The sequence below is a fragment of the Peromyscus californicus genome, unplaced genomic scaffold (genome assembly GCF_007827085.1).
Source record: "Peromyscus californicus insignis strain IS unplaced genomic scaffold, ASM782708v3 Scaffold_8__1_contigs__length_139910024, whole genome shotgun sequence".
Lineage (NCBI taxonomy): Eukaryota > Metazoa > Chordata > Mammalia > Rodentia > Cricetidae > Peromyscus > Peromyscus californicus.
In genome coordinates, this window is record NW_026294606.1 from 98,072,366 (window position 1) to 98,099,580 (window position 27,215).

At 36.8% G+C, this 27,215-nt stretch overlaps 1 protein-coding gene across 2 annotated transcripts in view; it reads right to left on the reverse strand.

Annotated features, from left to right (window-relative positions):
• Cntnap4 (contactin associated protein family member 4) overlaps positions 1–27,215 on the reverse strand; it is a 303,767-nt gene that overhangs the window by 14,255 nt on the left and 262,297 nt on the right. For both annotated transcript variants that reach the window (XM_052727282.1, XM_052727283.1), the window contains 4 exons: positions 15,951–16,190; positions 13,803–14,027; positions 12,014–12,147; positions 11,117–11,204 (listed from right to left, as the gene is read on the reverse strand). In XM_052727282.1, coding sequence (XP_052583242.1) covers positions 11,117–11,204; positions 12,014–12,147; positions 13,803–14,027; positions 15,951–16,190 — 687 coding nt within the window. The remainder of the gene's footprint in view (positions 1–11,116; positions 11,205–12,013; positions 12,148–13,802; positions 14,028–15,950; positions 16,191–27,215) is intronic.

The following is a 27,215-nucleotide window of genomic DNA, read 5'->3' on the forward strand; positions in this document are numbered from 1 at the left end:
GAAGCCTAACATCCAGTTCTGTTCTCCATCTGCTGGCTAGTGCTCAGTTACTTCCTGCCTCAGATGTTCGAAACTCAGAGAAGGTTGACCACCCAGGAGTTTATGTCCTCTCAGTCTGTAGCATCACCTTGAACTCAGTTGTTGGAGGAAACCTCTCTGTACAACATCAGAATAGAAATGTCCCAGATATAAGGTCATCGCCATGCACTGAGAAACAAGGAAAACATACAAACTGCTCTATTCCGGTGTTGGTCTTTACATATGTGGTCTAGGGGCCTTGGTAAAGCCAACATTCCCCAGGATCTGTAAAATTCAAACTCTCTACATGAAGTCTCTCCGAGATAGCATAAAAACACTCCAGCCATTAGATAAAGAATCCCAGGATTGCTTCCTCACTGGCATTCGCCAAACATACCCTGCCTGCTCAACTAGACCAACAACTCCTTGTTTCAGGACCACTGATGGATGGGATAGCATTAGAATTGGGAGTGGGAAGAAACTTCACAGGACTTATATTCTTCTTCCCAGAATTCAGTCTAGTTGTGAGACAACATGAATAGTGTAGACTGGAGTTTCTCATAAGCAACCCAGGCCTTAGAGAAAAAAAAAAAAAAACTCATCATCCTCTGTGTTCCAACAAGTGTGCTAACATTGTCAATGAGCAAAATATATTTCTTTCCCATTATCTGATTCCTACAATGCCAACCCAGCGTCAAAGGCTAGAGAAGTGAATGGAGAGGAGAGAATTGAGAACAAACCTCTCCAGCTCTTGTTTCTGGTTATAAAAATCCTCAAGTGACTCAAGATTTTTGGGCAGTCTTACCTATTCAAAAATAAACCTCAATTGTATATGCCAACAAAGGGAATAATTTCTGCTTGTGTGAGGAAAAAAATCATTTAACAAACAGCCTACAAGAAAAATTGAGTTCCCGGAAATTAGGATTTGATGGAGTGCCTTTTTATTACAGAGAAAGGAGTGTTTCTAGGAAGATATGGCAGTCAGTGTAAGAACAATGACAAGGAGTGATTTATAAAATTTCTCATGGTTCTCATAACCTACCCCCAAATTAAAAGTCTAAGAACTCAAACGAGAATAAATGCAAGTAGTTTATAATGTCTTCTGCAAAAAAAAGGGGGAGCAACTTCAGAGAGGATTTCAATAACTTTCACATGTAAGATAAAGATAAGGAAGGATTGCCAGAAAACCGTGTCATGAATCACAGAAGCAGCAGCCAAGGCTAGAACAAGCAGCTGCTTTGCCTCTGCATATATTTAAGCCAAATAAAAACAGGTGTGAATATAAAAGCAAACAGCAAAGCAGACACCAAGAGCTAGGTGGGCAACCAAGTTAAATCTCACAGGCACCTACAAATCCACTGCTCTCAGTTGCAAACCCGATACCCTAATCCATACAGAAGTTATTCCTAGGTAGCTTTCTTGAGAACCTTAACTCTCTCTTCCTACAGAAGAACCTGTCTCAACTTAAGTGTCATTAGACAGATTTACAAAACGAGCACCTTTAAGGAATCTAACTCTGGTTGGAGAGATGAATCAGTGGCTAAGAGAACTTGTGGCTTTAGCAGAGTTCAGTTCCCAGCACCCATGTCAGGTGATTCACAGCCACCTGTAACTGCATCTCCAGGGATTTGATCCTCCGCATTCAGGCCTTTGTGTGCACATGCACTTGAACACATAAACCTATAGACCTACACACATACATACATAATTAAAACTAAAATGGCCTCCTCGTCTAAAAATAAAAGCAACCTTTCTAAGAAAGTTAAATACACCTCTTGGGTGTGCAGAAGGTTTTACATCTAATATATCTTTGAGATGAACATTTCAATCTTCCTAAATTTTCTATGAGGAAACTGAATAGACATTCTCAGACCACCTTTTTTTTTTTTTTTTTTTTTTGACCCTATCTAAATGTCACTGCATAAATCCAAGTGTATCTCCTGGATGTACAGGCTCAGAAGAGATCAATGATCCTGTGGGTTGTCTCCTGTAAGCATACTAAAGTGGCTGCTGAGTTGAGTGAAAACCATCTTCCGGTTTTTCAAATCTCTTCTAAAATGGAAAGAAACCCATGAGCAGGACTCCGAACTCAACCATAAAATGTATTTTGGATAGAAAAGGTGAAGTTAGCACAGCCTAACGAACACAGACCCATAAACTGGGTGGGTTTTATGCAACCTGGCTTCCCAATGTCGTACTGAAGCACCAAGAGACCCTCGTGTCGGTTTGCATGTGTGATTACACAGTTGACATAAAGACCACACAGAACAACTACTAACTTCATCCAGCCTTTGAACAGTGATTTTCTGGAGTCTTTACAATGAGTTAAATTATAACGTTATTCAAAACAAAGGGTATATTTTCCTATGAGAGGTTTTATGCAACTTTAATATTATGTAATTATCTTAATTAGGAGATTTTTTTTAATGTGGTATAATTGGAACCCAATAAAAGCTTAATGTATTATCAAAACAATTTATACCTACATGTTTCTTCAATTAATTACATCTCAGAGAAATCTCTTATTATAAAATCATCTCACAAATGTTAAGGAATTTATGGACAAATAATTCACCTTTTAGAAAAGATTTTTTAATTATATATATATGTGTGTGTGTGTGTGTGTGTGTGTGTGTGTGTGTGTGTGTGTGTCCATGTGGGTATGTGCACCTGAGTGTAGTGACCATGGGGGTCAGAAGAGGGTGCTGTATCTCCAGATGTGGGTGCTAGAAGCCAAGCTTGGGTCCTTTGGAAAAAAGTATGCACTCTTAATCACTGAGACATTTCTCCATTCTCATTAACATTAGAGTTTATGAAAGTTATGAACAAATATGCTTAAGAAAATAGTATGTGTGCTTCTCACAAGGAAGATGAGACTGAAGAGTCAGTTTCTCTTCCTCCTGAAGGATCCAGTCTTAGAAATGAATCTGAACTGTAACAACAATCTTTTGACTTCCATCAGTGTTAACAAACCTGACTTTCAGGTACAATGCAGGAGTAAGTAATTTTTGGTAACAATGTTAAATTATGCTTTGGAGACACGGACCCATTGCTATTGCTCTGTTATACTTAATAGGCAACACTGATAGAATGTTCTAATCAGTATTAGAGATCATTATCAGATGCAACATTCAGTATCTCCTACGTATGGTTGTGCCCTCTCTCCACCTCAGCAGTTCTTATCCACACTCTGCACTCTGGCCAATACCTTCCTGCTCTCTTTCTCCTAACCACACTTGTTCCTTAATAACTCTCCCATCCTATCTTTGTTTGTTTATGTATTCCCGATACAGGCACACTGAAGTATGTCCATAATTAAATAATGCCTCTTTCCTTTATACTGTAGAATTGTTTTGTCTTATTTTTTTTGTCTCATTTCTAGATTCAGCACCTGATATTGCATGATTTGGGGATCAATGATTTTCACTTCTGTGGTTGGTATTTTTTGAAGTGTAAGCAGAGTTCTGTTTTGATGATGCTTGACAACCAAATGATAGCACTGAGTGAGACAGCTCACTGGAAGAAGTCTGCTTGCCCATCCCACAGGAACCACTTACCCATGATTATATGCTCTGACAAAAAGCCCCAATTTCCATCTTATCATTTGTTCTATAATTACAATCAGGAAATATGCTTCTTTTGGCATCATGAATATCCCTTGGGTATTGTGTCATGATGCTTCTGAGCTCTATTCACCTAATGGGGTTAGGAAAAATGCTGTTTACAAGTGTCCAACAATAGCCACTTCTAAACATGAAAGACCCTCTGTAACTGACCACCATCTTTACAAGGACACAGCCTTGAAGTCAGTCAGCCACATTTTAAGTGTCTTTTTTTAAATCAAAAGGTTGTGGAACTGATGGATTTTTCAAAACTAATTTTTGGTCTTTGTATCTTTTTTATTTTAACTTATACTTCCTTTTTCAATTTTGTTTTAAAATAACTAGTCATTATGTTGAGAGTTACCACACAGCACATTAACAAAGTCAGTGTCCTTGGGTTATCTAGGTCACTACTCTTCTCACTTCTGCCTGGTGAAGTTGAAGCAAGTTTTTCATAAGGGAGTCCTTTACATTGGATCTTGCTCTTAAACATCTTTCGTCGTTGTTGGATAGACTCACTTTTCCTTGCTGACCAAACTGTATTTATATCTGGCCTAAATCTGCCTGGAAGTGATTTAGGTATAATTCTTGGCTCTGTAGACCCAGAAAAAAAAAGACAGCTATGAGACACCATACCACACAGGCCTAAGCTATTCCTCAGAATAAGTTGAAAAGGCATCCAATTCTCATTTCAATAAACATCTAACATATATAGTTATCCAGGCATATCTCCCAAATCTTAACTTTACAGGGGTTGATGGATGTGAAATATAAAATGTAACGATCTATTGATATGGACTTATCTGAAGTGAATTGTTTCCATAAAACCTTAATCCTCATGCCATATTTCAAATCTACTATTATTGCTAGAGTTATTGAGCACCTCTATGTTTTAAGTGTAATAGAGAGTTAGAAATGGTTACCAGTGTGACCTAATGATTCTTCAATTTCCTTGGTGTCTGTTGTTATATCCTCCTTTTCATTTCTGATTTTGTTAATTTGGATATTCTATCTCTGCCTTTTAGTCAGTTTGGACAAGGGTTTGTCTGTCTTGTTAATTTTCTACAAAAACCAACTCTTTGTTTCATTGATTCATTGTATTGTTCTCTTTGTTTCTATTTTATTGACTTCAGCCTTCATGGATTTCCTGCCTTTCTACTCCTCTTGAGTGTGTTTGCTTCCTTTTGTACTAGAGCTTTCAGGTACTCTGTTAGAGAGACTGAACCGCCATCCAGAGTGCTTGCATGGGACTGAGCCAGGCCCTCTATACATATTACAGTTGTGTAACTTGGTCTTCTTGTGGAGCTCTTAATGGTGGGAGGAGGGGCTGTCTCTGACTCTGTTGTCTGCTTTTGGGACCCTTTCCTCCTGCTGGGTTGCCTTGCACAACCTTAATAGGAGAGAAGGTGCCTGGTCTTATGCAACTTGATATACCATGGCTGGCTGATATACATGGAAGGACTGCACTTTTCTAAAGAGAAAGGAGGAGGAGTGGATGTGGGGGAAGAGGGGAGGTTGGTGGAGGGACTAGGAGGAGAAGAGGGAGGGGAGGGGAAACTGATCAGCCTGGGAAATAATTAATTAATTATAAAAGAAAGGGTTACCAGATCATTCCTGGCACAGTTAGATACAATTTTCTAAAGTTTTCCTACTTTGTTCAACATCTGCTAGTAATATTTAAAAAGACAGTGTTCCAAAATTATCATTTCTTCCTAATTTTAAAAGAATATTACAGAAACTCAAGAAAATAACAGTAATTTCTATATTTCTGTGCTTTTATCTGTCAAAGCAGTAAATTCTCATAGTTTAAGTTTGGGGTTAAAATTATAGATAAACTAGAAAAAAAATCGGTCAATTTTATATGCTGTCTCTTACAAGAAATATGCAGAATCAATTTTTAATAAGCATTTAATATATTTTAATTTGGCAGGAAATGGGCCCATTTGATGTAGAGCACTACTAGGGTACATTTTATTCAATTAAATACATAAGAACATTCTGCAGTTACTGTAAATACCTACCTATAGGCTCTAAAAGGACATATGTGATGGTTGCCTCATCGGGCACAGCTCCAGATACATGTCAGATAATCACAAAGCGTGTGTTAAACGAAAATATGAATCAATGAGACAAATGGGCTAACAAGACTGAAAAGCATATTTGATAAATGCAGGCCTTTGAAAACGTGCCTTGAGGATCTTCAGCTAGAGGACCCCAACTGCCAGACTTTTCAGTCTACCTCATGCTCACTACCATGTGATGCTTCTCCTGGACTGTTGGCCAAGGACTGGAAATAACAGGCATTTAAATTCTTCACAATAATGCAACTCCTCTGATTTGATTCAGAAGTTCCCAGAAGATTTTGGTGTATCTTTCTTAGATTGTACAGTGGTATACCAAACTTCTATTTCAACCCCAGTCTCTCCAAATGTAAAGATAGCTTCCTAACTCAGGCAACTCCCTTCCCTCTGTGTTTTCTCTCACAGTGTTCCCTTAAGAAAAATTTTCTAGTGTTTACTCTTTTGTTGCCAACTATTTTTCAAAAGGCCTGTACTAACACAACACATAACTTTAAAAGTGAGCAACACTCTGGAAAATCAATATCTTCATTATTCAACCACTTTGTCAATCTATTTTGTGATAACTTAATATATTACACTAGAATATACTAATATACTCTGTAACATTTTATAATGAATTCATATGCCACACAAAGTTTGACTAGAAGTTATTAATTGCCTTTGAATTACAAATGATTAGTCCTCCATCTCAATCCATACCTTAGGTACATGCTAAATAAATTATCACTTATACTTTGGGAAAATGAATTGATTTAGATTATGAAGTTCATTGCTCAGTTTGGATTTTAATCATAAGTTTTCAACATGAATGATACACATTTGAATAATGTGCAATTTGAGTAAAAACATTAACAGCATCATTAATTCCATATGTCTTCTACATTCATCTGAAAAGGGAAACAAATGTCATTCCATAATTTTGTTAAGACAATCCTCCTCACAGGATGCATCTCAATGTCCTAATTATTTTATAATATATTTAACATATTTCTACTTTCAATAATATTTTACCAGAAACCCTGGCATTAAATTTGAAAACAAAATATGATGTCAATATTGTCCATTACTTAGAATTTTGATCACATATGTTATGCATCTTATATATATGCCTCATCTCGTAACCTGACACAAGAGGTCTTGAGATTGGGAGCTGTTTTATTCATTTGATTGCTTTTTTATTACTTTATACCATTGTTTGTGATATATCATGCATAAAAAAAAAACCTTCTTAATCTATCTTCTTGATATCAAGAATGTGATATTGGCCCATGCTTCCCCTCATTGTCAGAATATAGTCTAATAATAATACAGTCTGAAACATGGGCACACTTTTATGCTATCAGATGCAGATATTTAGTTCTATGAATAATGTTACCTATGTGCATGCAGGCTTAGTGAAGGACTTCTCTGAGTCTGATAATCAACCAAGAGGTTTTCACCAGACTGTCTGCAGCTCAGTGTGGGACTCCACCGCTTGATACCTCCCCCTGTGCCTCATCCTGGATTTTTCATTCTGGATTTTTCATCCTGGAGGCTTTCATTCCTCCCCATCCATATGGCCCATGGCATAGGGTCAGAGAAGAAACTAGCCCCACACAGCTAAATCAGCTTGGGCTGTATTGTTGCTATGTTTTTGTTGTGGCTGCTATTTACAGTTGGTGAGCATCCTTATAGTAAAGATGTATTTTTAACTTCAATTTTATTTAAAATAAAATTTATTTAAAATTGAAGTTAAAAATAAATTTTTATTAACCTGTCTCATTTACATATTTATAGAGTTTGGCGTGATGTTTCAATACATGGATGCAATAAGTTTTGTTCAACTCAAGGGTCTAGCATTTCCATTTTATTATCATTTCTTTACACTGGGAGCCTCTAAGCTCCTCTCTTCCAGTTCTTCATGGAATAAATAATAGGTTATTGTGAACTGTAGACATCCCACTGTGCTGTGGAACACTGAACTTACCCCTTACATCTTGCTGCATTTTAGCATCTCTCCTTTCTTCACCCTTCCCAACCTCTAGTAATCTTTGTTTTGCATTCAGGTTGACTCTTCTAAGCATCCTCACACAAGGGTTGATATCTACCCGCATTTGCCTTTCTGTGTCTGGCTAACTTCCTTTAACATAATGACCTCCAGCTCTATCTATTTTGCCGCAAATGACAGGATTTCATTCTTTCTCAAATTCCCTTCGGCTTCCTATGTGATGCCATTTTATAAGTGGAATAAAACACTGTTGTTATGAAAAGAAATGATCTGAACAACACCTTCTGAACAACAACCTAAATCACCAATTCACGGAGGCCAACACACTCACCTCTACACCTGACTGAAATGATAGAAACATTTCCCTGAAGTAGGCATAGAGATTTCTCAATGCCAACTTGGAAAAATGTATTCTGTTTTTACCTGAGAACCTAACTAGTGTTTTGTTTTTCTCTTCTTTTTGCTCCCCCTCATTGGAAAGAGGTTATTGAAAAAGAATTCATAATTCACATTGAATTTTGGAAGGCCAGAGAAATGGAAGGGAATGGTTAATGGGAACTGTGCTGCACGATGTCGAAAGTTTTGTAAGTTGTATCTGCAAGAATACCAGGCAGTGTTTTGATCTTGGAGACAGATTTCACATGATTTTGTTTACTCTTAAGTTGAAAAGTTTTAACATATAAATTAGTCTTTCTCACTGCATTTAAAGATTGTTAGTAAATATTTCAGTATTTCCATAGCTTGATGAATTTAAATATGTCTTTAAATCTGGATGGTGAAAAATAATAAAACTGACAATATTGGCTCAAAGAATAATGCCCTTAGTTAAGCAAGACTATTAAGTTCTTCTGTGTTAACTGTAAGTCTGTACTAGCTTAATAGTGATGTGTTATGAAAGACATTTACTTAAAGCCTGATGAGGACATCTTAGGAAATTCTCACATTCCTTGTTATCTGTACTAGTTTCCAGAGTGGGCATAGAAATTGTCCTGTTAACTTTTTATTAAATTTGAAATATTTTTGATGTTATGACATAGTTACAACATTTCTCCCTTTCCTTTCCTCCCTCCTAACCCTCCCATATGCCCCTTCTCACTCTCCTTCAAATTCATGACCTTTTTCATTAATTGCTATTACATGCATATATGTATATGCACATATATATATATATGAATATATATATATATATATATATATATATATATATATATATATATATATATTCTTAATTACAATGTACTCACTCCATGTCATGTTACTTGTGTATGTGTTTTCAGGGCTGACTATGTGGCATTCGATAATCAATTGGTGTGCTTTCCCTGGGGAAGACCACTTCTTCCACTCCCAGCTTTCCTCAGTTGCCTGTAGTTTCCTGACCACTCTCACATGCCTGCTGGTGTCATCCTTGTTCAGTTTTTTATTTTTGAGACAGGCTTTTGCTATGCATACCAGACCAGCTGCCACCTTATGATCCTTCTGCCTCAGCTTCCCAAGTGTCAGTATCATATTGTATGGCACTACACTCACCTAGTCATTACTTTAAGTACTGAAGTTTTATTTTTTGATTATGTTTCCAAATAACTAAGCTGGGTTGTGGATGCATATATTTTTTAATGGCCATTGAGATTCAGGATATTTCTGCTGCTGGGAGAAGAGGAGGACATAATTTTGGTGCTCATCACACTACCTGAAAGCCTATAAATATTTATAAACTTAGCTATTAACCTTCTCCAGGGCCAATATTTTGATCATTCACCCATGGGCTTAATCAAACATTCTCAGGATTTTAAGATGATGTACAGGGAACATAAGGAATGATTAATCCAGGTACAAACAACTTACAAGGTCAAAAAATAAAATATTTCATTGGACAAAATGTTATAGGTTACTACCAAATATCAGATCGGAATGAAAACCAGACAATAAGAAGCTCCCCTCTATAAAATAATGTGACATACTGATACCCAGTTGTTTATTTATAACTGAAAATAAAATATCTTTTGACTTCTCAGGTTTCATTTTAATCCTTGTTGGTAAGTGCGTGTGTGTTGTGATGTTTTATTGGAGAGTGCATGTATCTACTTTAATGCCATTACTATAAGCACTAATGGAAACAAAAGGAATTATAAGACACCTTGGTGTGTCTAAGCATGAGTGTCAGTAAATACATTACACGACAGATGAAACATGACAAAAAGCACAGCCAGAGGAATGTTCCCGAACTGGAATTACCTTCACCTCTCATTTTTCCAAGACCTCACTCCGGTTTCCAAACATACTCATTACCTTCTTTGTTGTTATGGTAAGATATTTGGCAAGAAGCAACGTAAGAGAGGAAGACTTGGTTTATAATTTGAGGACTACAAACCACCATGGACAGAGGATGTGGTGGCAGGAAGCTCTATGGTGGCTGGAGTATGCGTTCACCCAGGACACCTAACTTGCTCATATCTTGGCAGAACAGGAGGAAGAGTGAACAGGAAGTGGAGTTGAGCTAAAAAGTCTCAAATCTACCCCCAATTATGCACATCTTTTTTCAAGGCTCCGCATTCCAAAAGTTGTTATAATACCACTAGCTGGGGGTCAAGTGTACAAACACATGAGCCTATGGGAACATGTGACATTCACAGTAGTAGCTGATAGATATATACATTGCCATTTCTATCTTGGTATTTTGGGTATAGGAAAAAAATATCATTCCTCATAATTGTCTTAGTCAGGGTTACTATTGCTATGGTGAAACACCATAACAAAAAACAACTTGGAAAGGACTTATTTTACTCACAGTTCCATATAACAGTTCATCATCAAAAGCAGTCCATACAGGAACCCAAGCAAGGCAGGAATCTGGAGGCAGGTGCTGATACAGAGGCCATGGAGGGGTGCTGTTTCCTGGCTTGCTCCTAGCGACTTGCTCAGCTTGCTTTTTTATAGAACCTAGGATCATTAGCCCACGCATAACACCACCTACAGTGGGCTAGACCTTCTGCATTAATCACTAATTAACAAAATGCCCTATAGACTTGCCAACCACTTGCTCTTAGGGAGACATTTTCTTAATTAAGGTTCTCTCCTCTCAGATGACTTTAGTTTGTGTCAAGTTGACTATCCAGCACAATTATGATGATTGACACATGACAAGGATCAGTGTGGCCTTCCTATCAAAGGAGGATGCTTGTTCTTTCACAGGAAACCACTACTCATAGTTACTTCCATCACTGATTGCTTTACAACTAAAGTAAGGCAAGATATTCCTTTTGACATAATGAGGTATGCACACACACACACACACACACACACACACACACACACACACGTGTGTGTGTGTGTGTGTGTGTGTGTGTGTGTGTGTGTGTGTGTGTGTGTGTGTGTGTTCTGATTCTTGTTTATATATTATGAATAGGGAGAGGATTCTTTCTTTTACTTACCTAGCATTCTGCCCAGTACCAGAGATTTGACTGCACTGAATTCTGTGCCTGATGACAGGTAGGCTTGTCTCCTTGTATTCTCATCAATCTACAAAACCATTACACAAAATATAGCCATCCAAATGACCATTGTTTTGTGGCAAAAATGAGATGAAGGAAAGAAAAAACACAGGCAATTGTTATTATGGTTCTATAATAGTTGAAGAAAGTGAAATTTCAAAACTTAGCTACTCAACATCTGATGGTTTTTAATCTCTGCTCAGACACCCACTCATTTTTCCATCTTTTCCTTTAGTACTTTACCTATTTCCACTGCAGAAGAAACCCAAAATTGATAAAGCCAGCAAAAAGACATGTGTTATTTTTTTATCTCAATGCTTTTTCTTAGCTTGGGATTTTTACTGGAGTCATGCAGCTAAGAAATTTTCTTCTATGTAGAGCTGAAACATTAGTGGTTTTCTGCAGAAGCTGCTAAGGTGAATAATTCAATTTTTCCCTGAATCACATCCTTTCTTCAAACTTATTCTGATACTTCAGTCATTATTTTCTGTTGTAGAATGATTGCTGCATTTATACCCATCTAAAGTAAGTGGGTTTCCTAAGATGACTGATGGGCCTACCAGTAGGTCTCTGAGAAACTAGACATCATTTCCTTTCTGAGCAAAATGAAACCAAGCAGAGCTTGGCATTTTAAGCATCAGATATTAATAATATTGTTAACAAAAATAGAGGGGAAAAACACATGACTACATTTGATGACTTTATCTACAGCCTAATTGTATCTATGGAAGACCACTGGAAGATGTCTTTACTAACGTGATTCAGGATTATGTTTCTGCTCTAGGTGCCCCATGCCTGGGTGTGGTGTGTGTGTGACCTCTGGAGAATCTCTCTTACCTCCACAAAGAGCATTCCTTCCTCTCTGTTAATCTTTATGTGATGAAGCTGCCCATCTGCCATGCTCTTAGAGTCAAAGCTGAAAACATCCGGGTCTTGATACTTATTTAGCTTGTATCTTATCTGCAAACTTCCTAAAGTAGAAAAAGTTACATTTTTAGGAAAAATTCCATTTTAAAACAACTTATGAAATGTCTGAATCCTTTTAAGTTTTTAATATATTCACTCCTAGAAAAAGATTCACCGGCACTCCTTTGGGTGCGTTTCCTAAGCTAAGTTCTAAAAGTCAGTTCCTAAGTAAAATTACAGTATTTTCTAAATCAAGAGTAGACATATTGCTCATGAACTGACTCCTGAAAATCTTTAATTTCAACCCTAAAAGTCAACTCTGAAATTATGATGTGCTAATAATAACACCATTCTCATTTAATGAAAAATGAAAATGCAAGTATTTATGCAATGCCATTCATCATGTGATATTGCAACAACATTATATTAATATTAATATAATCTCATATTATTTTAAATATTCATCCCACACGCAGAAAGACAATTGAGGGATGAAACTTTGAGCAAATGTAGTTTTACACAAAATGAGACTCATTTCCAAGGGACCAAGTGTACAAACTTTGGAATGAAATTAAAGTGAAATGAATTACTTTTAGCCAAATTTATTATTCAAATTAATAGTATCCAATTGCCTGCAGAGATTTCAATTAATTTGTTTCACAGAACTCCTCCTGAATTAACAGAAAAAGAAAGAGAAAAATCCTCAATGTACAGATAAACTTCAAGCTCCAAGCAGACATGGAAGGCACACATGAAACAAAATTATTCCTAATGTAGTAATCAGTGCCCTTGGGCCATTTGATTTAAGTGAGCCGACACAGTTGCATATTTGTTTACCAGTTTTTTTCTCACCTGGAGAATTTATTTCTAAAATATGCATTTTTCATCCATACACAGGACAGAGAAAAACAGTAGTAAGCATTTTCCAGTGACAAGGTTTCTGTAGCAAACACATTTCAGAACCCACATACCAACACCCTGAACAAATACAGCACCAGTTCTTATGACTACATTATCGTCTGTTAGGACCAACAGGTCATCTTCTGAACATTTTTATGCATAATACTGGTCCATTAACACTCCTTACTGGTACATTTTAGCTTTGATTATAAGAAAATATGTGTTACACACAAGGAGACATTTTATTTTAAAGTAGAACACTAAAGCTGTATCAATATTCATATAAACTACTTAAGAGCTCCTGGCAAAAACAAAATATAAGTGTCTGGAGGAATGGCTTATCAGTTAACCGGGAACACTGCTCATGCAGAGGACCTGCGTTCTATTCCCAGCACCAAGGTCAGGCAGCTCACTACCTCCTTTAACTCCACTCAAGCTCCAGGTAATTCAATGCAATGATTCTGGCCACCACCAAGCACACCTGCACTTGTGTACATAGATGCACACATACACACATGCACACATAAATAATTTAAAATAATAAAAACATATAAAACAATATTTTATAGCAACAAACCCAAAATTCACATAGCTGATATAAAATTACCAAAATTTAAAGATATGAAACCATCATAAGAACTTAAATGATCCTTTTGGATTAATCTATAAGATCATACTCAAGATCAAAAAGAAGATAAAAGCTAGGCGTACTCAATTTCTCTCCCTGACTCTCGTTTAGACGCAAGCAACCCGGAAGGAGCCATGTTCCACTGCCTCAGTATTCTAATTCAGTCTTCTCTCTCATCTAAAACACACTCACCATTTCTGGCAATGGTAACTGAGAGGTATTCTTTATAAAAGGAACTCATATACAGTAGCAAGCTTGGTGCCCGTGTCGTCCGGAAGCTAAATTTGATCATTTCTCTGCTCAGCTTCATATCACCATGAAATGAAGCTGCGTGGAAGCTGGAGTTTTTACTTAAAGAATAATTTTCTTGAAAATTGTAAATCACAGAAGACCCAGATCCAAAATATGCAGAAATCTCTGAAATGATATGTAGACTGTATGTTAAAATTTTTACATACAGGGATCTCGTTTAAGTTACATTAATTGATATCTTAATGCTTAATGTAAAAATGAAGTACACAGCTGGAAGAAATAGTCCCCGGCTAAGATAACATAGAGAAAGAATAGAAATTTCATAATGGCTTGTAAAATGCCTTTATGTTAGAATGACATATCATTAATTCTTTAGTCTGGCTTTACAATTGCAAGATTAGTGCTCTCTTATCTGAGCTCACACATAAGCCAAGCTTCTTGTCTTGTACCTCCCTAAACATCACTTTCTTATTTAAATTCTAACATCCATCTATTATTTTGTATCTAGGATGCATGTATCCTCTTATAATAGGAAAAATGGAAGAATGAGGGTTTTTTCCCCATTTCAGTATCAATAAACAGAAATACCTTTATTTTATATTAACTACTTTTCACATTTGTTGTCTTCTACATAAAGAAAATGAAGTCTAGCATTAATGTGAGAGGGGCATATGCTTAGCAGAGATCAACAAAATGAATTATGCAGCCCTTTTGAAATAACTTAACAAGTATAATGTTTTACCTATAGGAGATTAATGTCTCAAATTTAAACACATATGTAGGCAAATATATGTGTATGGAAGAGGTCAGTGGAGAAATTAGTTTTGAATCCTTGAACTTCGTTCTCTTTGCTACTATAAGCATCTGGTTGCTGATAGGTCTTATAAATGATGCTTACTGGGTCATAAAGCAAGATTTTGATACTCATCTCATTTTAGGGACTTTTAATGCATTAATTGTATTATTTATAATATAACTTTCACACGCAGTATAATGTGTGCATGTAGCATAACATTCCTGATTACATTTAGAAAGAACTGGAAATTTCAATTAGAAAATCAAGGAAAGTCAGCCTCAAGAAGAAGGGCTTAAGTTCACACTTGAGACCAAAAACATCTCCTAGAATGTTACCAGTGGCACATGGTTATTACTGCGGTTGATTTTGAAATCACAGTTTATTCCTGATAAAAGGGGATGACCCAAAAAGTGTAGTTTTGCCAGGTTTTCATTAACTAGCCCACATTGCTTCATTTGCAAAGTTGCTTTGATTTTGAGCCAATTTTTTTTTTAGCTTCCTTCAAGAGAAGATTAAGAAGCCCAGAGATACTTTAACAAAGTCAATGAATTTAAATTAACTGGATGTCGGTTTTCTTCTATGAAAAAACTATGAGAGTACAATATGTGTCTGTATATTCAGAGAAGGCCACCCAAAACAGTTACTACTCCACTCTGCTCTTTTCCTCTTCTGTGGCATAGATTGGTGAATAAGAGAAGCCACCAAATAAATACACTGCTGTTTTAATTCTCTAGCAGATATTCATTCTACCACACACCAAATATCAGAGTATCAATATTTCCTTATACATCAATATTTGGTAGAAAGTATTTTTTAATAAAAAAAATACATTAATTTCCTGTAGTTCTTTGCATTGCTGAACATGCTCACCAAAAATAACCATACACCCTGGAATGGTTTTTAAAACCAAGAACTGCTCCATAGGGCAGCTTGTTGACAGCTCTGTTTTTAAACACATTAATAGTAGACAAAGCAAAAGTAGATTGATGGCTAACATTGAAGACACCTAAAGGCTTCTATTTGTGACTGTTTAGCAATAGATAATGTGACTATTTCCAGAATTGAGTCAAAGGCCCACGGATTAAAATACGATTGGCATACAATAACCACTTTTCAAAAGAATATTTTAAATGTAGAGACTTTTGTTTCAAACAGCCACACACAAACACACACACACACACACACACACACACACACACACACACACACACCAAACAAACAAACAAACAAACAAACAAACAAACCATGTCAGTTGTCTTATTCCCGGGGACACAGTCTCAAGTCACACCTACCTTTAGAGCAGAATGGTCCTGCATAGGCAGAGGAAGAGCAATCACAGAAGAAGCCACTGGGCTTTTCCCTGCACTTCCCTCCATGGCGGCATAACTTTCCATAGCTACCACAGTGTCCTCTGCAACCTGGTTGTACCCCAGGGGTCACTGTGGCTCTTTCTTCCAGATCCAGGGCCATCCCATTCAACTGAAGAGACCTGATGCATCCTAAGAAGCCCCTCTGCCGGGTGGCAGTCCCACCTACAAGGAAAATACTGCAAATGCAAACATGTTCCTTCATGTTTTGTTCAGGACTTAAAGACCAAACAAAGCCAGGACCCAGTGAAGAGGAGGAAAACCTGTGTTAGAGAATTGAACAGCAAGATGAGAGGAGCAATTGTAAGCTGTAAGACACAACCGTTATGAACACTGGCTCTCAGAGAGAGACATGACAAATTCTATTCTCTAAACTTTGATTTGCTTCTTTTTCTTTTTTCTTCTGGGGATCAAACCTAGGTCCCCATGAATGTCAGAAAAGTTCTCTGTAGCTGATCCATGCCTAACCCTACACACTTGTTTTCTGAAAGTAATTGATTAAGCTTTACACTGGGGAAGCCATCTTTCCTCATCTCTTTATTTCAGAGAATAAAATTAGGAACATGCTTCATCTTCATTCCAAATAACAATGTATATTGCTATGGTTGTGTACTTTGGCTTTTTGTTTTGGTGGGTTATTTTCTTTCTTTTCTAAAAATTATATAAGTGTGTGTGTGTGCGTGTGTGTATATATGTATATATATGTACATATGTACATATACACATATATTCATGGGTAAGTATAAATATATTTTAAAACTTGATTTTAATCAGTCTAATAGTTTTAATTTGACAAGTATTCCTAAGGAATCCTTACTAATACACTCACATCGATGAGTTTTTATTTATTATCCACCAAAAGATGATTATTGAGTATTATTTTATTACTTTTCTTGTACTTTTTTTTGGTTTTTCGAGACAGGGTTTCTCTGTGTAGCTTTGGAGCCTGTCCTGGATCTCGCTCTGGAGACCAAGCTAGCCTCGAACTCACAGAGATCCACCTGGCTAGGCCTCCTGAGTGCTGAGATTAAAGACATGAGCCACGAACGCTTTTCTTATACTTTTTAGTACATTTTACATTTTCTTAAAAGTTGATCTAATATTCATTATTTTGTACTTGGGACTAACCTTAACAGAACTTGGAAAACAAATTAATGAACAAACAGTGATGCAATAGTGGTACTCATCTTTCTTGTAACCAATAGCTCTCTAGCCAACAATCTTAAAAGAGAACATACTACCATCACTTTACTAGACCTCCATAATTCCTAATTCCTAACTGCATTATAAAACTTAACTTTATACCTACAGAGAAGTGTGGTTCTCAACCCACATCAAAAAAGCTTCTCTATACCAAACGGACAGACAACATTACAGAAAACCACATGTCATAATGCAGAGATCAACAGATTGTGTGGAGCCCAGTCTGAATGGATAAATTTAAAATATAACTCTTACACCTTAGGTGCAAGTACCATCACAGAAAAGGGGGAGTGAGAAATTGTCAGAATCATAGGATAAGCAAGTCTGTGAGATTGTGTTTCTTAGAAACCACAGGGAACCGGCACCCATGATACCTCGATATGGCTGTCCAAACAAGACCTGGACATTGGCATCATCAATAGACATGCTAACATGGAATGGGGAAATCTCACAGGGTCCTACCCCAAGACAAAGTACTGTAGGTCACTACCAACTGCTGAAGGAATGACAATTAGCATCTCCTAGAGAAAGTAATTTCATGCTCTTCTAAATTGCATAGCTAACTCTAGATCTAACTAACCCGTAGACTCTCACTGTTCTCATTATTTAGTGCAGATTTAAAAAAAAGAAGCCACAAAATCCCTACTATCTAGGTCTTTCTTATCTATGGAGCTTTGCATTGTACCAATTTACTCTGTGTGTGTCCCTTTATCTGAATACGTATCAGACAGGCTGCTTCAGTCACTGCTGAATAGCACATAGAAAAAATGTTTGACACATCACAATTATGCAATAACCAGTAACTACTGCATCCACCCATTCAGTCACTCATTCAATCACATAATGTCAGAATGGGAGATGGGAACTCCTCCGGAGTTGAAGAGAGCCAGATTTTGCCCCACAGAGATGTTTAAGTCTCTGAGATAAAGAATGAGGGCCAAAATCAATGAGCATATCTGAATAAATTCTTAATAGTTTGTTGATGAGAGATCATGAAGAGTGAATTGATAAGAATTTTTAGCTTTCAAGAGCATTCACACTACTTAGAACTCATATTTAGAGATGCAATGACCTCTATCCAAATTGCTTTATCCAAAATTTAAATATATACATTCAAACTTCATTTTATATCATGTGTGCCTCTTCAGTGAAGGATACAAAGTGCTTCAGATGATATGGGACATATTCGTTATCTGTAAATTCAGAAAATAATTCTGAAAATAATTTCAATATTATCAACTGCATTGAATTGAAATGCAGAGTACCTCAGGGTGTGTTTGGGAGGATGTTCCTAGAAAGTAGAAACTAAGAAAGAAGACTCTCCCTGAATGTGAGTGGCACCATATTATAAGTAGAAAGACTATATAGAATAGGAAAAGGGAAAAAGTCATTTTGTTCTCTCTCTCTCTCTCTCTCTCTCTCTCTCTCTCTCTCTCTCTCTCTCTCTCCTTATCTCTTTCTCTCTCATATACTATATTTAGTTGTTGAACCTAGAGTTCCTTAGCTATTATTTATGCTGCTAAAAGAACTTTGACAAACCCCTAGGCATTCTTTTTGGGTATGGCAGTGAAGGAATTGATTTCATCCAGAATTTTGGAACAGCTAACAACCTTTGTGTTTAATTCCTCCTACATCTGAATAATCTTCTGTCATTCTCAAAGTTTCTCTTTTGCCTATATTGTCAGGACATTTCCCTCCTCTCCACATCAAGTTGCTACTCACCTTGTCTTCATACCTTCCTAGCATACCTATCTGCTAACTTTACTCAGTGAGTACCTGAAATTTGATCTCTCTGCCTATAATTTCTCTGGCATTCTTACTAGACTTTAGAGTTTTCTTACCAGGATAGGGAAACCTACCTTCTGTGCCAAATCACCCTTGGCATGGGAACCTTTTGGAGGAGCTAGAGCTGCATCTTTGGTGTATTTTAATTCCTTCATGTTACATTACATAAAACCATAGGGTATACATTTCATAGCATACAGTAATAGAAAATCACTTTATTATGTGTCTGTTGCTCTGACATATGACATCACTGTAATCCAGGGGCTTGTCTAGTTCTTCTAATAGCATAAATAATAACTATGGAGCTATAGGCTCAACAACTAAATATAGTCCATTTTCATTTATTCTAATTCATTTTTCTTGCTTATTTTGCATGAAGAGAAGTTAGAGACATATAGACATTTGTGGGTATAATGAGGAAATCACAGAATAAATACACTTAGTTCAAAACTATTATCTCAAGGCAGTCTCACTTCTCCCCACTTCAAAATTGTATCAAAGAAGAAAATGCTTCCATTTTTTTCCATGCCTCAAGCCACCTTTGGTTTGAACTGTATTTAAGTTCTCTGTTCTTTATTGAGAATTCCTTTGGGGGTCCTGTATCTGATACTGGAAATATGAAAAGTGTATGTATTTGATCATGTTCTCAAAGAGCTAATATATTCAGGGAGAGACGTTTATGATTACTGCAGATGCTAATGTATATATAGAAATAAATACTAGAATAATGCTTGAAGGTAAACTAGCAGAAAATATATTAATATATATATGAAATACAATCTTAAATATTGTCATAGTGATGAACATTTAACTTTGAAACTAGAACTTCTTTATTCCACACTTTCAAAGACTTTAATGTTTACCTGATGGAATTATTTTAATGCCACCTTTATTGAAAACATAATATCTAATTAGACATAGTTGGGTCGTACATGTTTGAGGATTTGTAACTATACCATTGGGTTTCCAGTCAGTCACTTTAGTTTGGACAGAACTCTTTTGAGAAACATGTCTCATGTAAATCAGATTGTGCTTGAAAGCTTAATTAAAGATTTCAGTGTCTTTCCAGGGTTAGAGTATGTCCAATTAAAATGAGTTGCAGTTTGATTAATTGATTCTAGATGTTTCTGCTGAGCTATTTTGTTGGGAACTATCTTCCAATTAATTTTCTATCAATTTACTTGCTTGCTGGATCAGACATAATGAATTCCGGAACTTTACAAACACTGAGTATCTTGTGCAGTGAATGCCTACCCTTGCCATGTGATTGAATTTAACTGAATCCACACACATGACAATATCAAGGTCTCATACCTAAATACCTGGATAGGTGTTTAGTAGGTAATGAATTAGGAATACCTGTTGATTTCATCCTTACAACACATTCATTATTCTCAGATAATTCTTCTAAGTGCCAAGTGTTATTGTTACAGAATTGGAGCTGGCTCTTTCCTGTGCCAATATCCCATTATTTATGGCAGGCAGATCTTTGAATTAAATTTTGAATTTTGATTTTTTTAAGATAAACTATTCATGTGCTCTCCTCGAATATTGCTGAGGATTAATTGAGAACAGTTTCTTCATTGCCCCAGGAACCTTAGAAAATGAAAGACTTCATGATTGTTAAACTTGCCTTTAAATTCTAGGCCATAAAAACAACAGGCTCCCTCTGATCTTGACACTGTGGTAGAGGAAGACAGATCAAGTCCCAACCACAAGCCAGTCCAGAGCAACAAATCAACAGTGCATACAAGCTGGGCCCAGAACCATGCCAGGAGGTTAGAAGTGCTTGGGGACTAGAGCCTCCTCCCAGCACAGTCATCCTAAGGGAAGAAAGCCTAGCAGAAACTGTGATATAAGCTAGAGAAGGCTGCCATGCTAGAAGCTTAGCTTAAATTATGCTGAGAAGTGATCTTAATTGTACTGAGTCCCAGGAGCATGCAAGGAAAGAGAACCATTGTCCCTCATGTTCATACAACTACTGTGGTGGATGAAGCTGCTTGTATAAGAAAGACTGTCATAGGCAGTACATTCAGTCTCTTTCCTGAACCAAACTCAGTGATAGAAACATGGCCCAGTGGCTATAACCCTGGGAAAGGGCAAGTCTCTTTGGGTTTCTGGCCTGTGAAAGTCACAACCATGGCTCTCTGATTTGAACATAATGAAGTGTGTTTTAAAGATATGAGCTGTTGGCATTATCAGGCACATAGTTATATGTTCTATTCTTAAGGTTTTGTGTTCAGTCAAGAGTCATTAAGGTCTTCCCACAGAGCATAGGAAAGTCTACTCAGGTTTTCAGACAGATAATGAAAAAGATACCTCAAGGAAGGAAATAAAATACTTAAAAGAAATGATAAGAGTACATGAAGAAATACAACCTTTGTTTTTACTGAATTTTTAATGAGGAAACACAATTACTATCAAAGAAAATAAGTTGAAATAAAAATTATTATAATAAAACTATTTGATAGTCTCTTACCATGGCTATATTTTAGCATATCAAAATGAAAGTCTAAAAAAGAAATATTAAGAATATATTATAATTAAAAACTTATATTTTCAAGGCACTTTTAGCAATATGAAAATATGAATTTATAAAAAGCTAGAAGATATTCATGATAAGCTTATATGACACAGACTTATTGAAAACATGGAAAGAATTTTTAGAAATTACTACTTGTAAAAAGGATGACCCTGTAAAAAAAATGAGAAACAAATCTGAATAGCCACTTCATAAACTGTATCATCCATGCAGTCAATGGAGACAGGGCTACATCACCTGCTCAGCATATGCATGTTCTATGACCAAGTAATTACAATCTTTCATATTCACCCAACAGAATACAAGCACACATTCATTCTCCCGCAAAATTACGAAGAAGTGTTTGTAATATCCAGTCTTTCAATTACTAAAGCAATATATCTTTGCATTGGTACTTCGGATTTCCCAAAAGATCACAAGTGGTACCCTCGTACAGACAACCAACACAAAGAACTACAGCCTAGAGCCTCAGTGTGATTAGTCTCCAGTATCAACCTTCATGTGGGGCATTTAGAGATTGCTTGCTCCATATATTTGCTGATTGGTGTAATTCAAATGTGACATAAATGACTTCTCGCTAAGTCAGGGGTCCTTACTTCCAACCCTCGTCCCAGACTATTCAAATGGAGTTTAACTTGTGTGAAAACTTGTCAGTAAAAGAATGTAGACAGGAAACGAAAATTGCAGAGCTGGTTGAATGAAAATCAATTCAGGCCTAATTTAAGAAGCTTCTAGTGGGGAAAATGCTGAGTTTACAAACTGAAATAGAAAATGACCACTGTCACATTTCAGTTTAAAAAAATGATTGATTCTTTTCTCTCCATCATTTCCGTGGTTGGAGAACATTTGTGAGTGAAAGCAGCAGTGACTTTTACCCATTTGATCTCAGTGTTCTATCAAGGTCAAGGACAAAGACTCAATACTCTGAGCATTTCCAGCATTTTTAAGCTGGTGAGTGGCATTTCTCAGTATGATTGTTTAAGATGTTTCATGAATCACACACACACACACACACACACACACAGACCAAGTAAAAGACCAAGAGAGGGGTGGCAAAGACCTGCTGCCACAAGTAAGGACAAGAATGGAGAGGGACAGGCTGAAGACATGGATTAGTGGTAGATCACTTGCCTAGCATGCACAAGGCCCTGGGTTCAAATCCACATATCATCAAATGAATAGCTGTGGGGCTAAGAACACAACATGAATCATCATTTTTCATTATAAGAAGCAGCATGTTGTGATGTTTGGGATTTTTTTAGGGGAGAGGAGATGTCTACCACACTGATACTATAGTTTCTAACCTAGTTATCACATACTTGCTCCAAAAAGGGTTTTGCCCATTGTTATCCCTCCTCCACTGCAAACAGCCTCTTGCAGTCACATTAGGTGAAGACAACCATTCTGATGTTATCTTCAGAAAGATTGTTAAAGGCACCCTGTTTCTCACCTCTTAGTGTAGCACACCTCTGCTTGCATTTATCATTACCTTACTTCAATTTCAGCTGTCACAAACAACTGCTGCCCAGGTAGCTCACATTTTTTAGTTATATTTTCTATATATGTCCACTGATTTTCTTCAGAAATGAAGGCACCTCTCTTGCTTCAGAGTTCTGCTCTGTAGTGCAAACACACTCTCTGGTTGGTCTCCAGTGGCAGGGGTGGGGTATGCAATTGAGAAAGCACATTTAATTCTTTTATGCTATCTCAATACACCAGCCAATGCTAAGAGATGATGAAAACTCTTAATATTTAAAAATCTCATATGTATGTAATGTCAATAAACACTGTCAACACCCTGGTCTGTGAAGTGGAGAAAATGATTGGTCAAATTAAGATACATTGAAGTATCTGTAACTTCTATTTGTGTATATGTGGGTCTAGTTAACATCTCAAGATACGTATTCCAAAAAGCTATTGAAATTTCTTGTGTTTCAAGCAGATGGAGCAACTATAACTTCCTACAGACTTGTATCCATGCAAGATGCACTAAATTTGTAGCTAAATGCTGGACTAGTAAATAAATCACTCTAGACTAAGCCTAAGATAGACTTCCAGTTATTTTATACATCTAAGCTTGCACTTCTGCATGAATGCAAATATTTTTCTTTTCTTCATTCTCCGGATTTAAAGGATTTTTATTAGAATAAAATCATGCTGAAAGCTGCAGTATTACCTTCCACAATTGTGTTGACTTCACCAGTTTGTCCCTACACCCCAATACAAATGACAGTCATTATGCACACTTGAAAATACTGATTAGTCATAATTATTTCTATGATGGACGGATGAACTACAAATTAAACTCTCGAACTTGTAAGTAAAGGGTATTAAATTACCCTTTAAAATTTCAACCAGAAAATCAATTACATTGTATTAATGCCGAGATTCTCAGTCACCCATGTAACCACCAGCTCCGAGGAGAGAATGAGACTTAACTCTCAACTATTTATTAGTATGAGAAGCAAGAGTTCCCAAGCAAATGGATCCTTCACACATGATGTGTGTTACACAGACTCTATCAATGGAAAAGCCAGGCTTCCTGGTGAGCATATGACTATAGGGCTGGTGGGATTTGGTTGAAGGAGAGGGAGGCTGAGAGATGTTTTCTCAGCTTTCTTTCGACAGCCTGTGCCTTATTAGAGATGTGAGACCAGGGAACAGCTTTCGTCAATGCCGTAATACAGATAAAGGCCGAAAACAAGAAAAACTAACTTCAGATGAAGTTGAAAACTAGGAAGTACTATGAGAAACTCAGAAACCTACAAGGAAACATCTTACATGTGAGGATATTGTTATGGGAAAGTCATAAAATGCTGATAGCAACAACAAATTCATTTGCAAGTTGTAGACAGCTACATATAAAATGTGTTCCCACTCTGTTTCAATGTGTCTACTTCAACTGAGGCTGCTGATAGCTGTCATGGAGATCTGCAATAGGCTGCTCCCACTGGTTTCTTTCCATCCATATCTCTTGCGGCAGTAAATGGGAATTAGGGAAATAAATAAGCTGGCTCTTGGCATCCCTTAATACTAGATCCACATTCCTTGCAAGAGCCTTCCATGATCCGGTATGGTATATAGCTCATCCTGGCATCTCCCTGCATTCCCTCACATTAATTCTCTCCCATCACATTTGTTTATTTCTGTTCCTAAGATCTTTCACACTCACTGTTACCAGTAAGGATTCTACCACTTGAGAAGTTCACAGTGTCTATCTCTATTCTGCTTCCTTTGGTCTTAACTCAAGTGTTAACATCTCCCTATTACACTGTTTGAAACGGAAACTCCCAACACTAATCATTGCCCTATGCACTCTTTTCCTGGTTCTGTTTCTACTTTATTTTCCTTCACCATTGGATTTTGTGTGTGTGTGTGTGTGTGTGTGTGTGTGTGTGTGTGTGTGTGTGTGTGTGTTATGCATTCATATATAAACATGTAGAAATATATATGTGCCTTGTCTTCTTTTCATTCTCACCATTGGCTACTCTTCACTCTTCCACTGAAACATACTCATAGGAAGGCAGAGAACTTTTTGCTCATAGTAAATGCTTCATTAAACTCTCTCTAATTACTGCTGATTTTTTGCTAGTCTGCCACCCACTGAGCTCTAATTCAGTGTAACCTTTTTAATTATAATTTGTCTCTCATGGAGTCTGCCTGTAAGGCGAAAACTCTTTATCAGCAAACCTAAAAGAAAGAAAGAAAGAGAGAGAGAGAGAGAGAGAGAGAGAGAGAGAGAGAGAGAAAGAAAGAAAGAAAGAAAGAAAGAAAGAAAGAAAGAAAGAAAGAAAGAAAGAAAGAAAGAAAGAAATATCATGATTTGTTTGATAGGAAGGTTGTAAATTGGAAGATTAATATTTTGTGTGTATGTGTTGCTTTGTGAACTAGAAAACTGTCCTCCCCTGAGAGTGGTCTACTCGATGGTAGCATAACAACAAACAGCCCCTTGGGTGGTGGTATGTTGATAGTCAGATAACATTACACTACATCATGTCATTGTACCCCCAGTTACCTGCAAATACGAATATCTTTATTCATTGAAAATAGAACTTTTTTGGGGGGCAGAGATCCCTTTTCCCCCCACTGTTTTTAACTTAAACATAATCAAGATTTCCATTGTTAAAATTTCCCAGTGACAAAGCCACTCTAAGCCTGAACACATATGAAGATGTCAAAGGCCCGACTAATTGCCTCCATAAAGATGAAATCTCTTCGATCCTTATTCAAATTATTGCATGTGATTGATGGCAAAAGACCCGAGCCTGTTCAAAGCAGTTTTCTGATGTCATATGATACTTCATTACTGCCACCTGAAATCAAATTAAGGCCAGGGTTCCTATCAGGTACAATATATAGTGATGCCAGTGCTGGGAAGTTGAAATTCCTCCCAAGGAGGAAAGGTCATCTACAGGCAAACGGCAGCATATTTCACTGAAAAATTTGAGGACAATTTCAGCCTTCTCAATTTCCAAGAATAGTAAGGCTATTTCCAAGCCACTGACAGATTTTAAATTGCAGTACCTTTTTGTTGTGACCATCTCTCATTTTTTTTTTGAATTCAAGAGATATCTATGTCCATTTCCTGACTGAGGTTCTAGTATGGCATTAAGAGAAAAGTTATATATTTCTCCTCAAGTGTACTTTATTGTTTCTATACCCTTAAATAAGTCAGCTGAGTGGCCACAAGTTTGTGAGTAGAGTATCTATTAGGATGGTTCAGTTGTGGAAGCTATTCATTAAATTTGTTTTCAGGGAAAGAATAAATAATGAAAATAATGAGGACATAAATTTATTAGAAGACCTAAATATGTCTTTGTCGGATATGTCACAGCAAGCTCATCCCTTTCAGTGAAAGGGTGCTAATAAGATTGTTAGGCAACAGAAGGTGTAAGAGGGAAGCTGATGAATTCTGCTCTAAATATAGCTGTTAAAGATGTCTGGGATATAATTTCTGATAATTCATCATTTATCCTGCCTCATCGTGTCTCTGAGTCTTTATTTACATTAAAATGTATGAGCTGGGATCAAATAAAAGATAATCCTTGAACTTCATGGCCCATAAGTTCTGCAAAGTAATTAGCAAAGAAGCAAAGGGAAATTAAACCCATGGAGAGGAATTCCAGTCTGGCGTCCTGCAAATGTTGAGTCAACGGACACTGGGGAGACACTATGAAGTAAGTTATTGGAAGGGAGCTGAAAAAATAAATGGGCAAATAGAAGAGAAGCTGTTGAAGCTGAGCACTGTCTTTCTTTTTTCTTTCCTACCATTGGTCTCATTTTGGTGTAAGGTGTACGGGTTGAGGAACATCAGTGGATGGCACTGGCTGACATTACAAGGGCTCCTCATTTCTGAGGATAGAGATAAACATTTCCAAGATCATACTAAAAGGCCCAATGTAATACACAAACTGTAACAAGTCATGCAACCTCTACATATTAAGGAGGTAAGTATTCAGAGTAAGGAAATAGCCATAGAGATACTTGAATCTCTTAACTTATACCTTTCTGAATACAAGTCACCCTGCTCTCGGATAGGGATAATACCTATTGCATGGATTGGTTACTGGGAAGGAATGGAGTACCTGGCATAGACTAGAACCTGGATTTTCAATAAACATTTTTCAAGTTGGGATTATTTTTATTGTGGCTCATCTCTA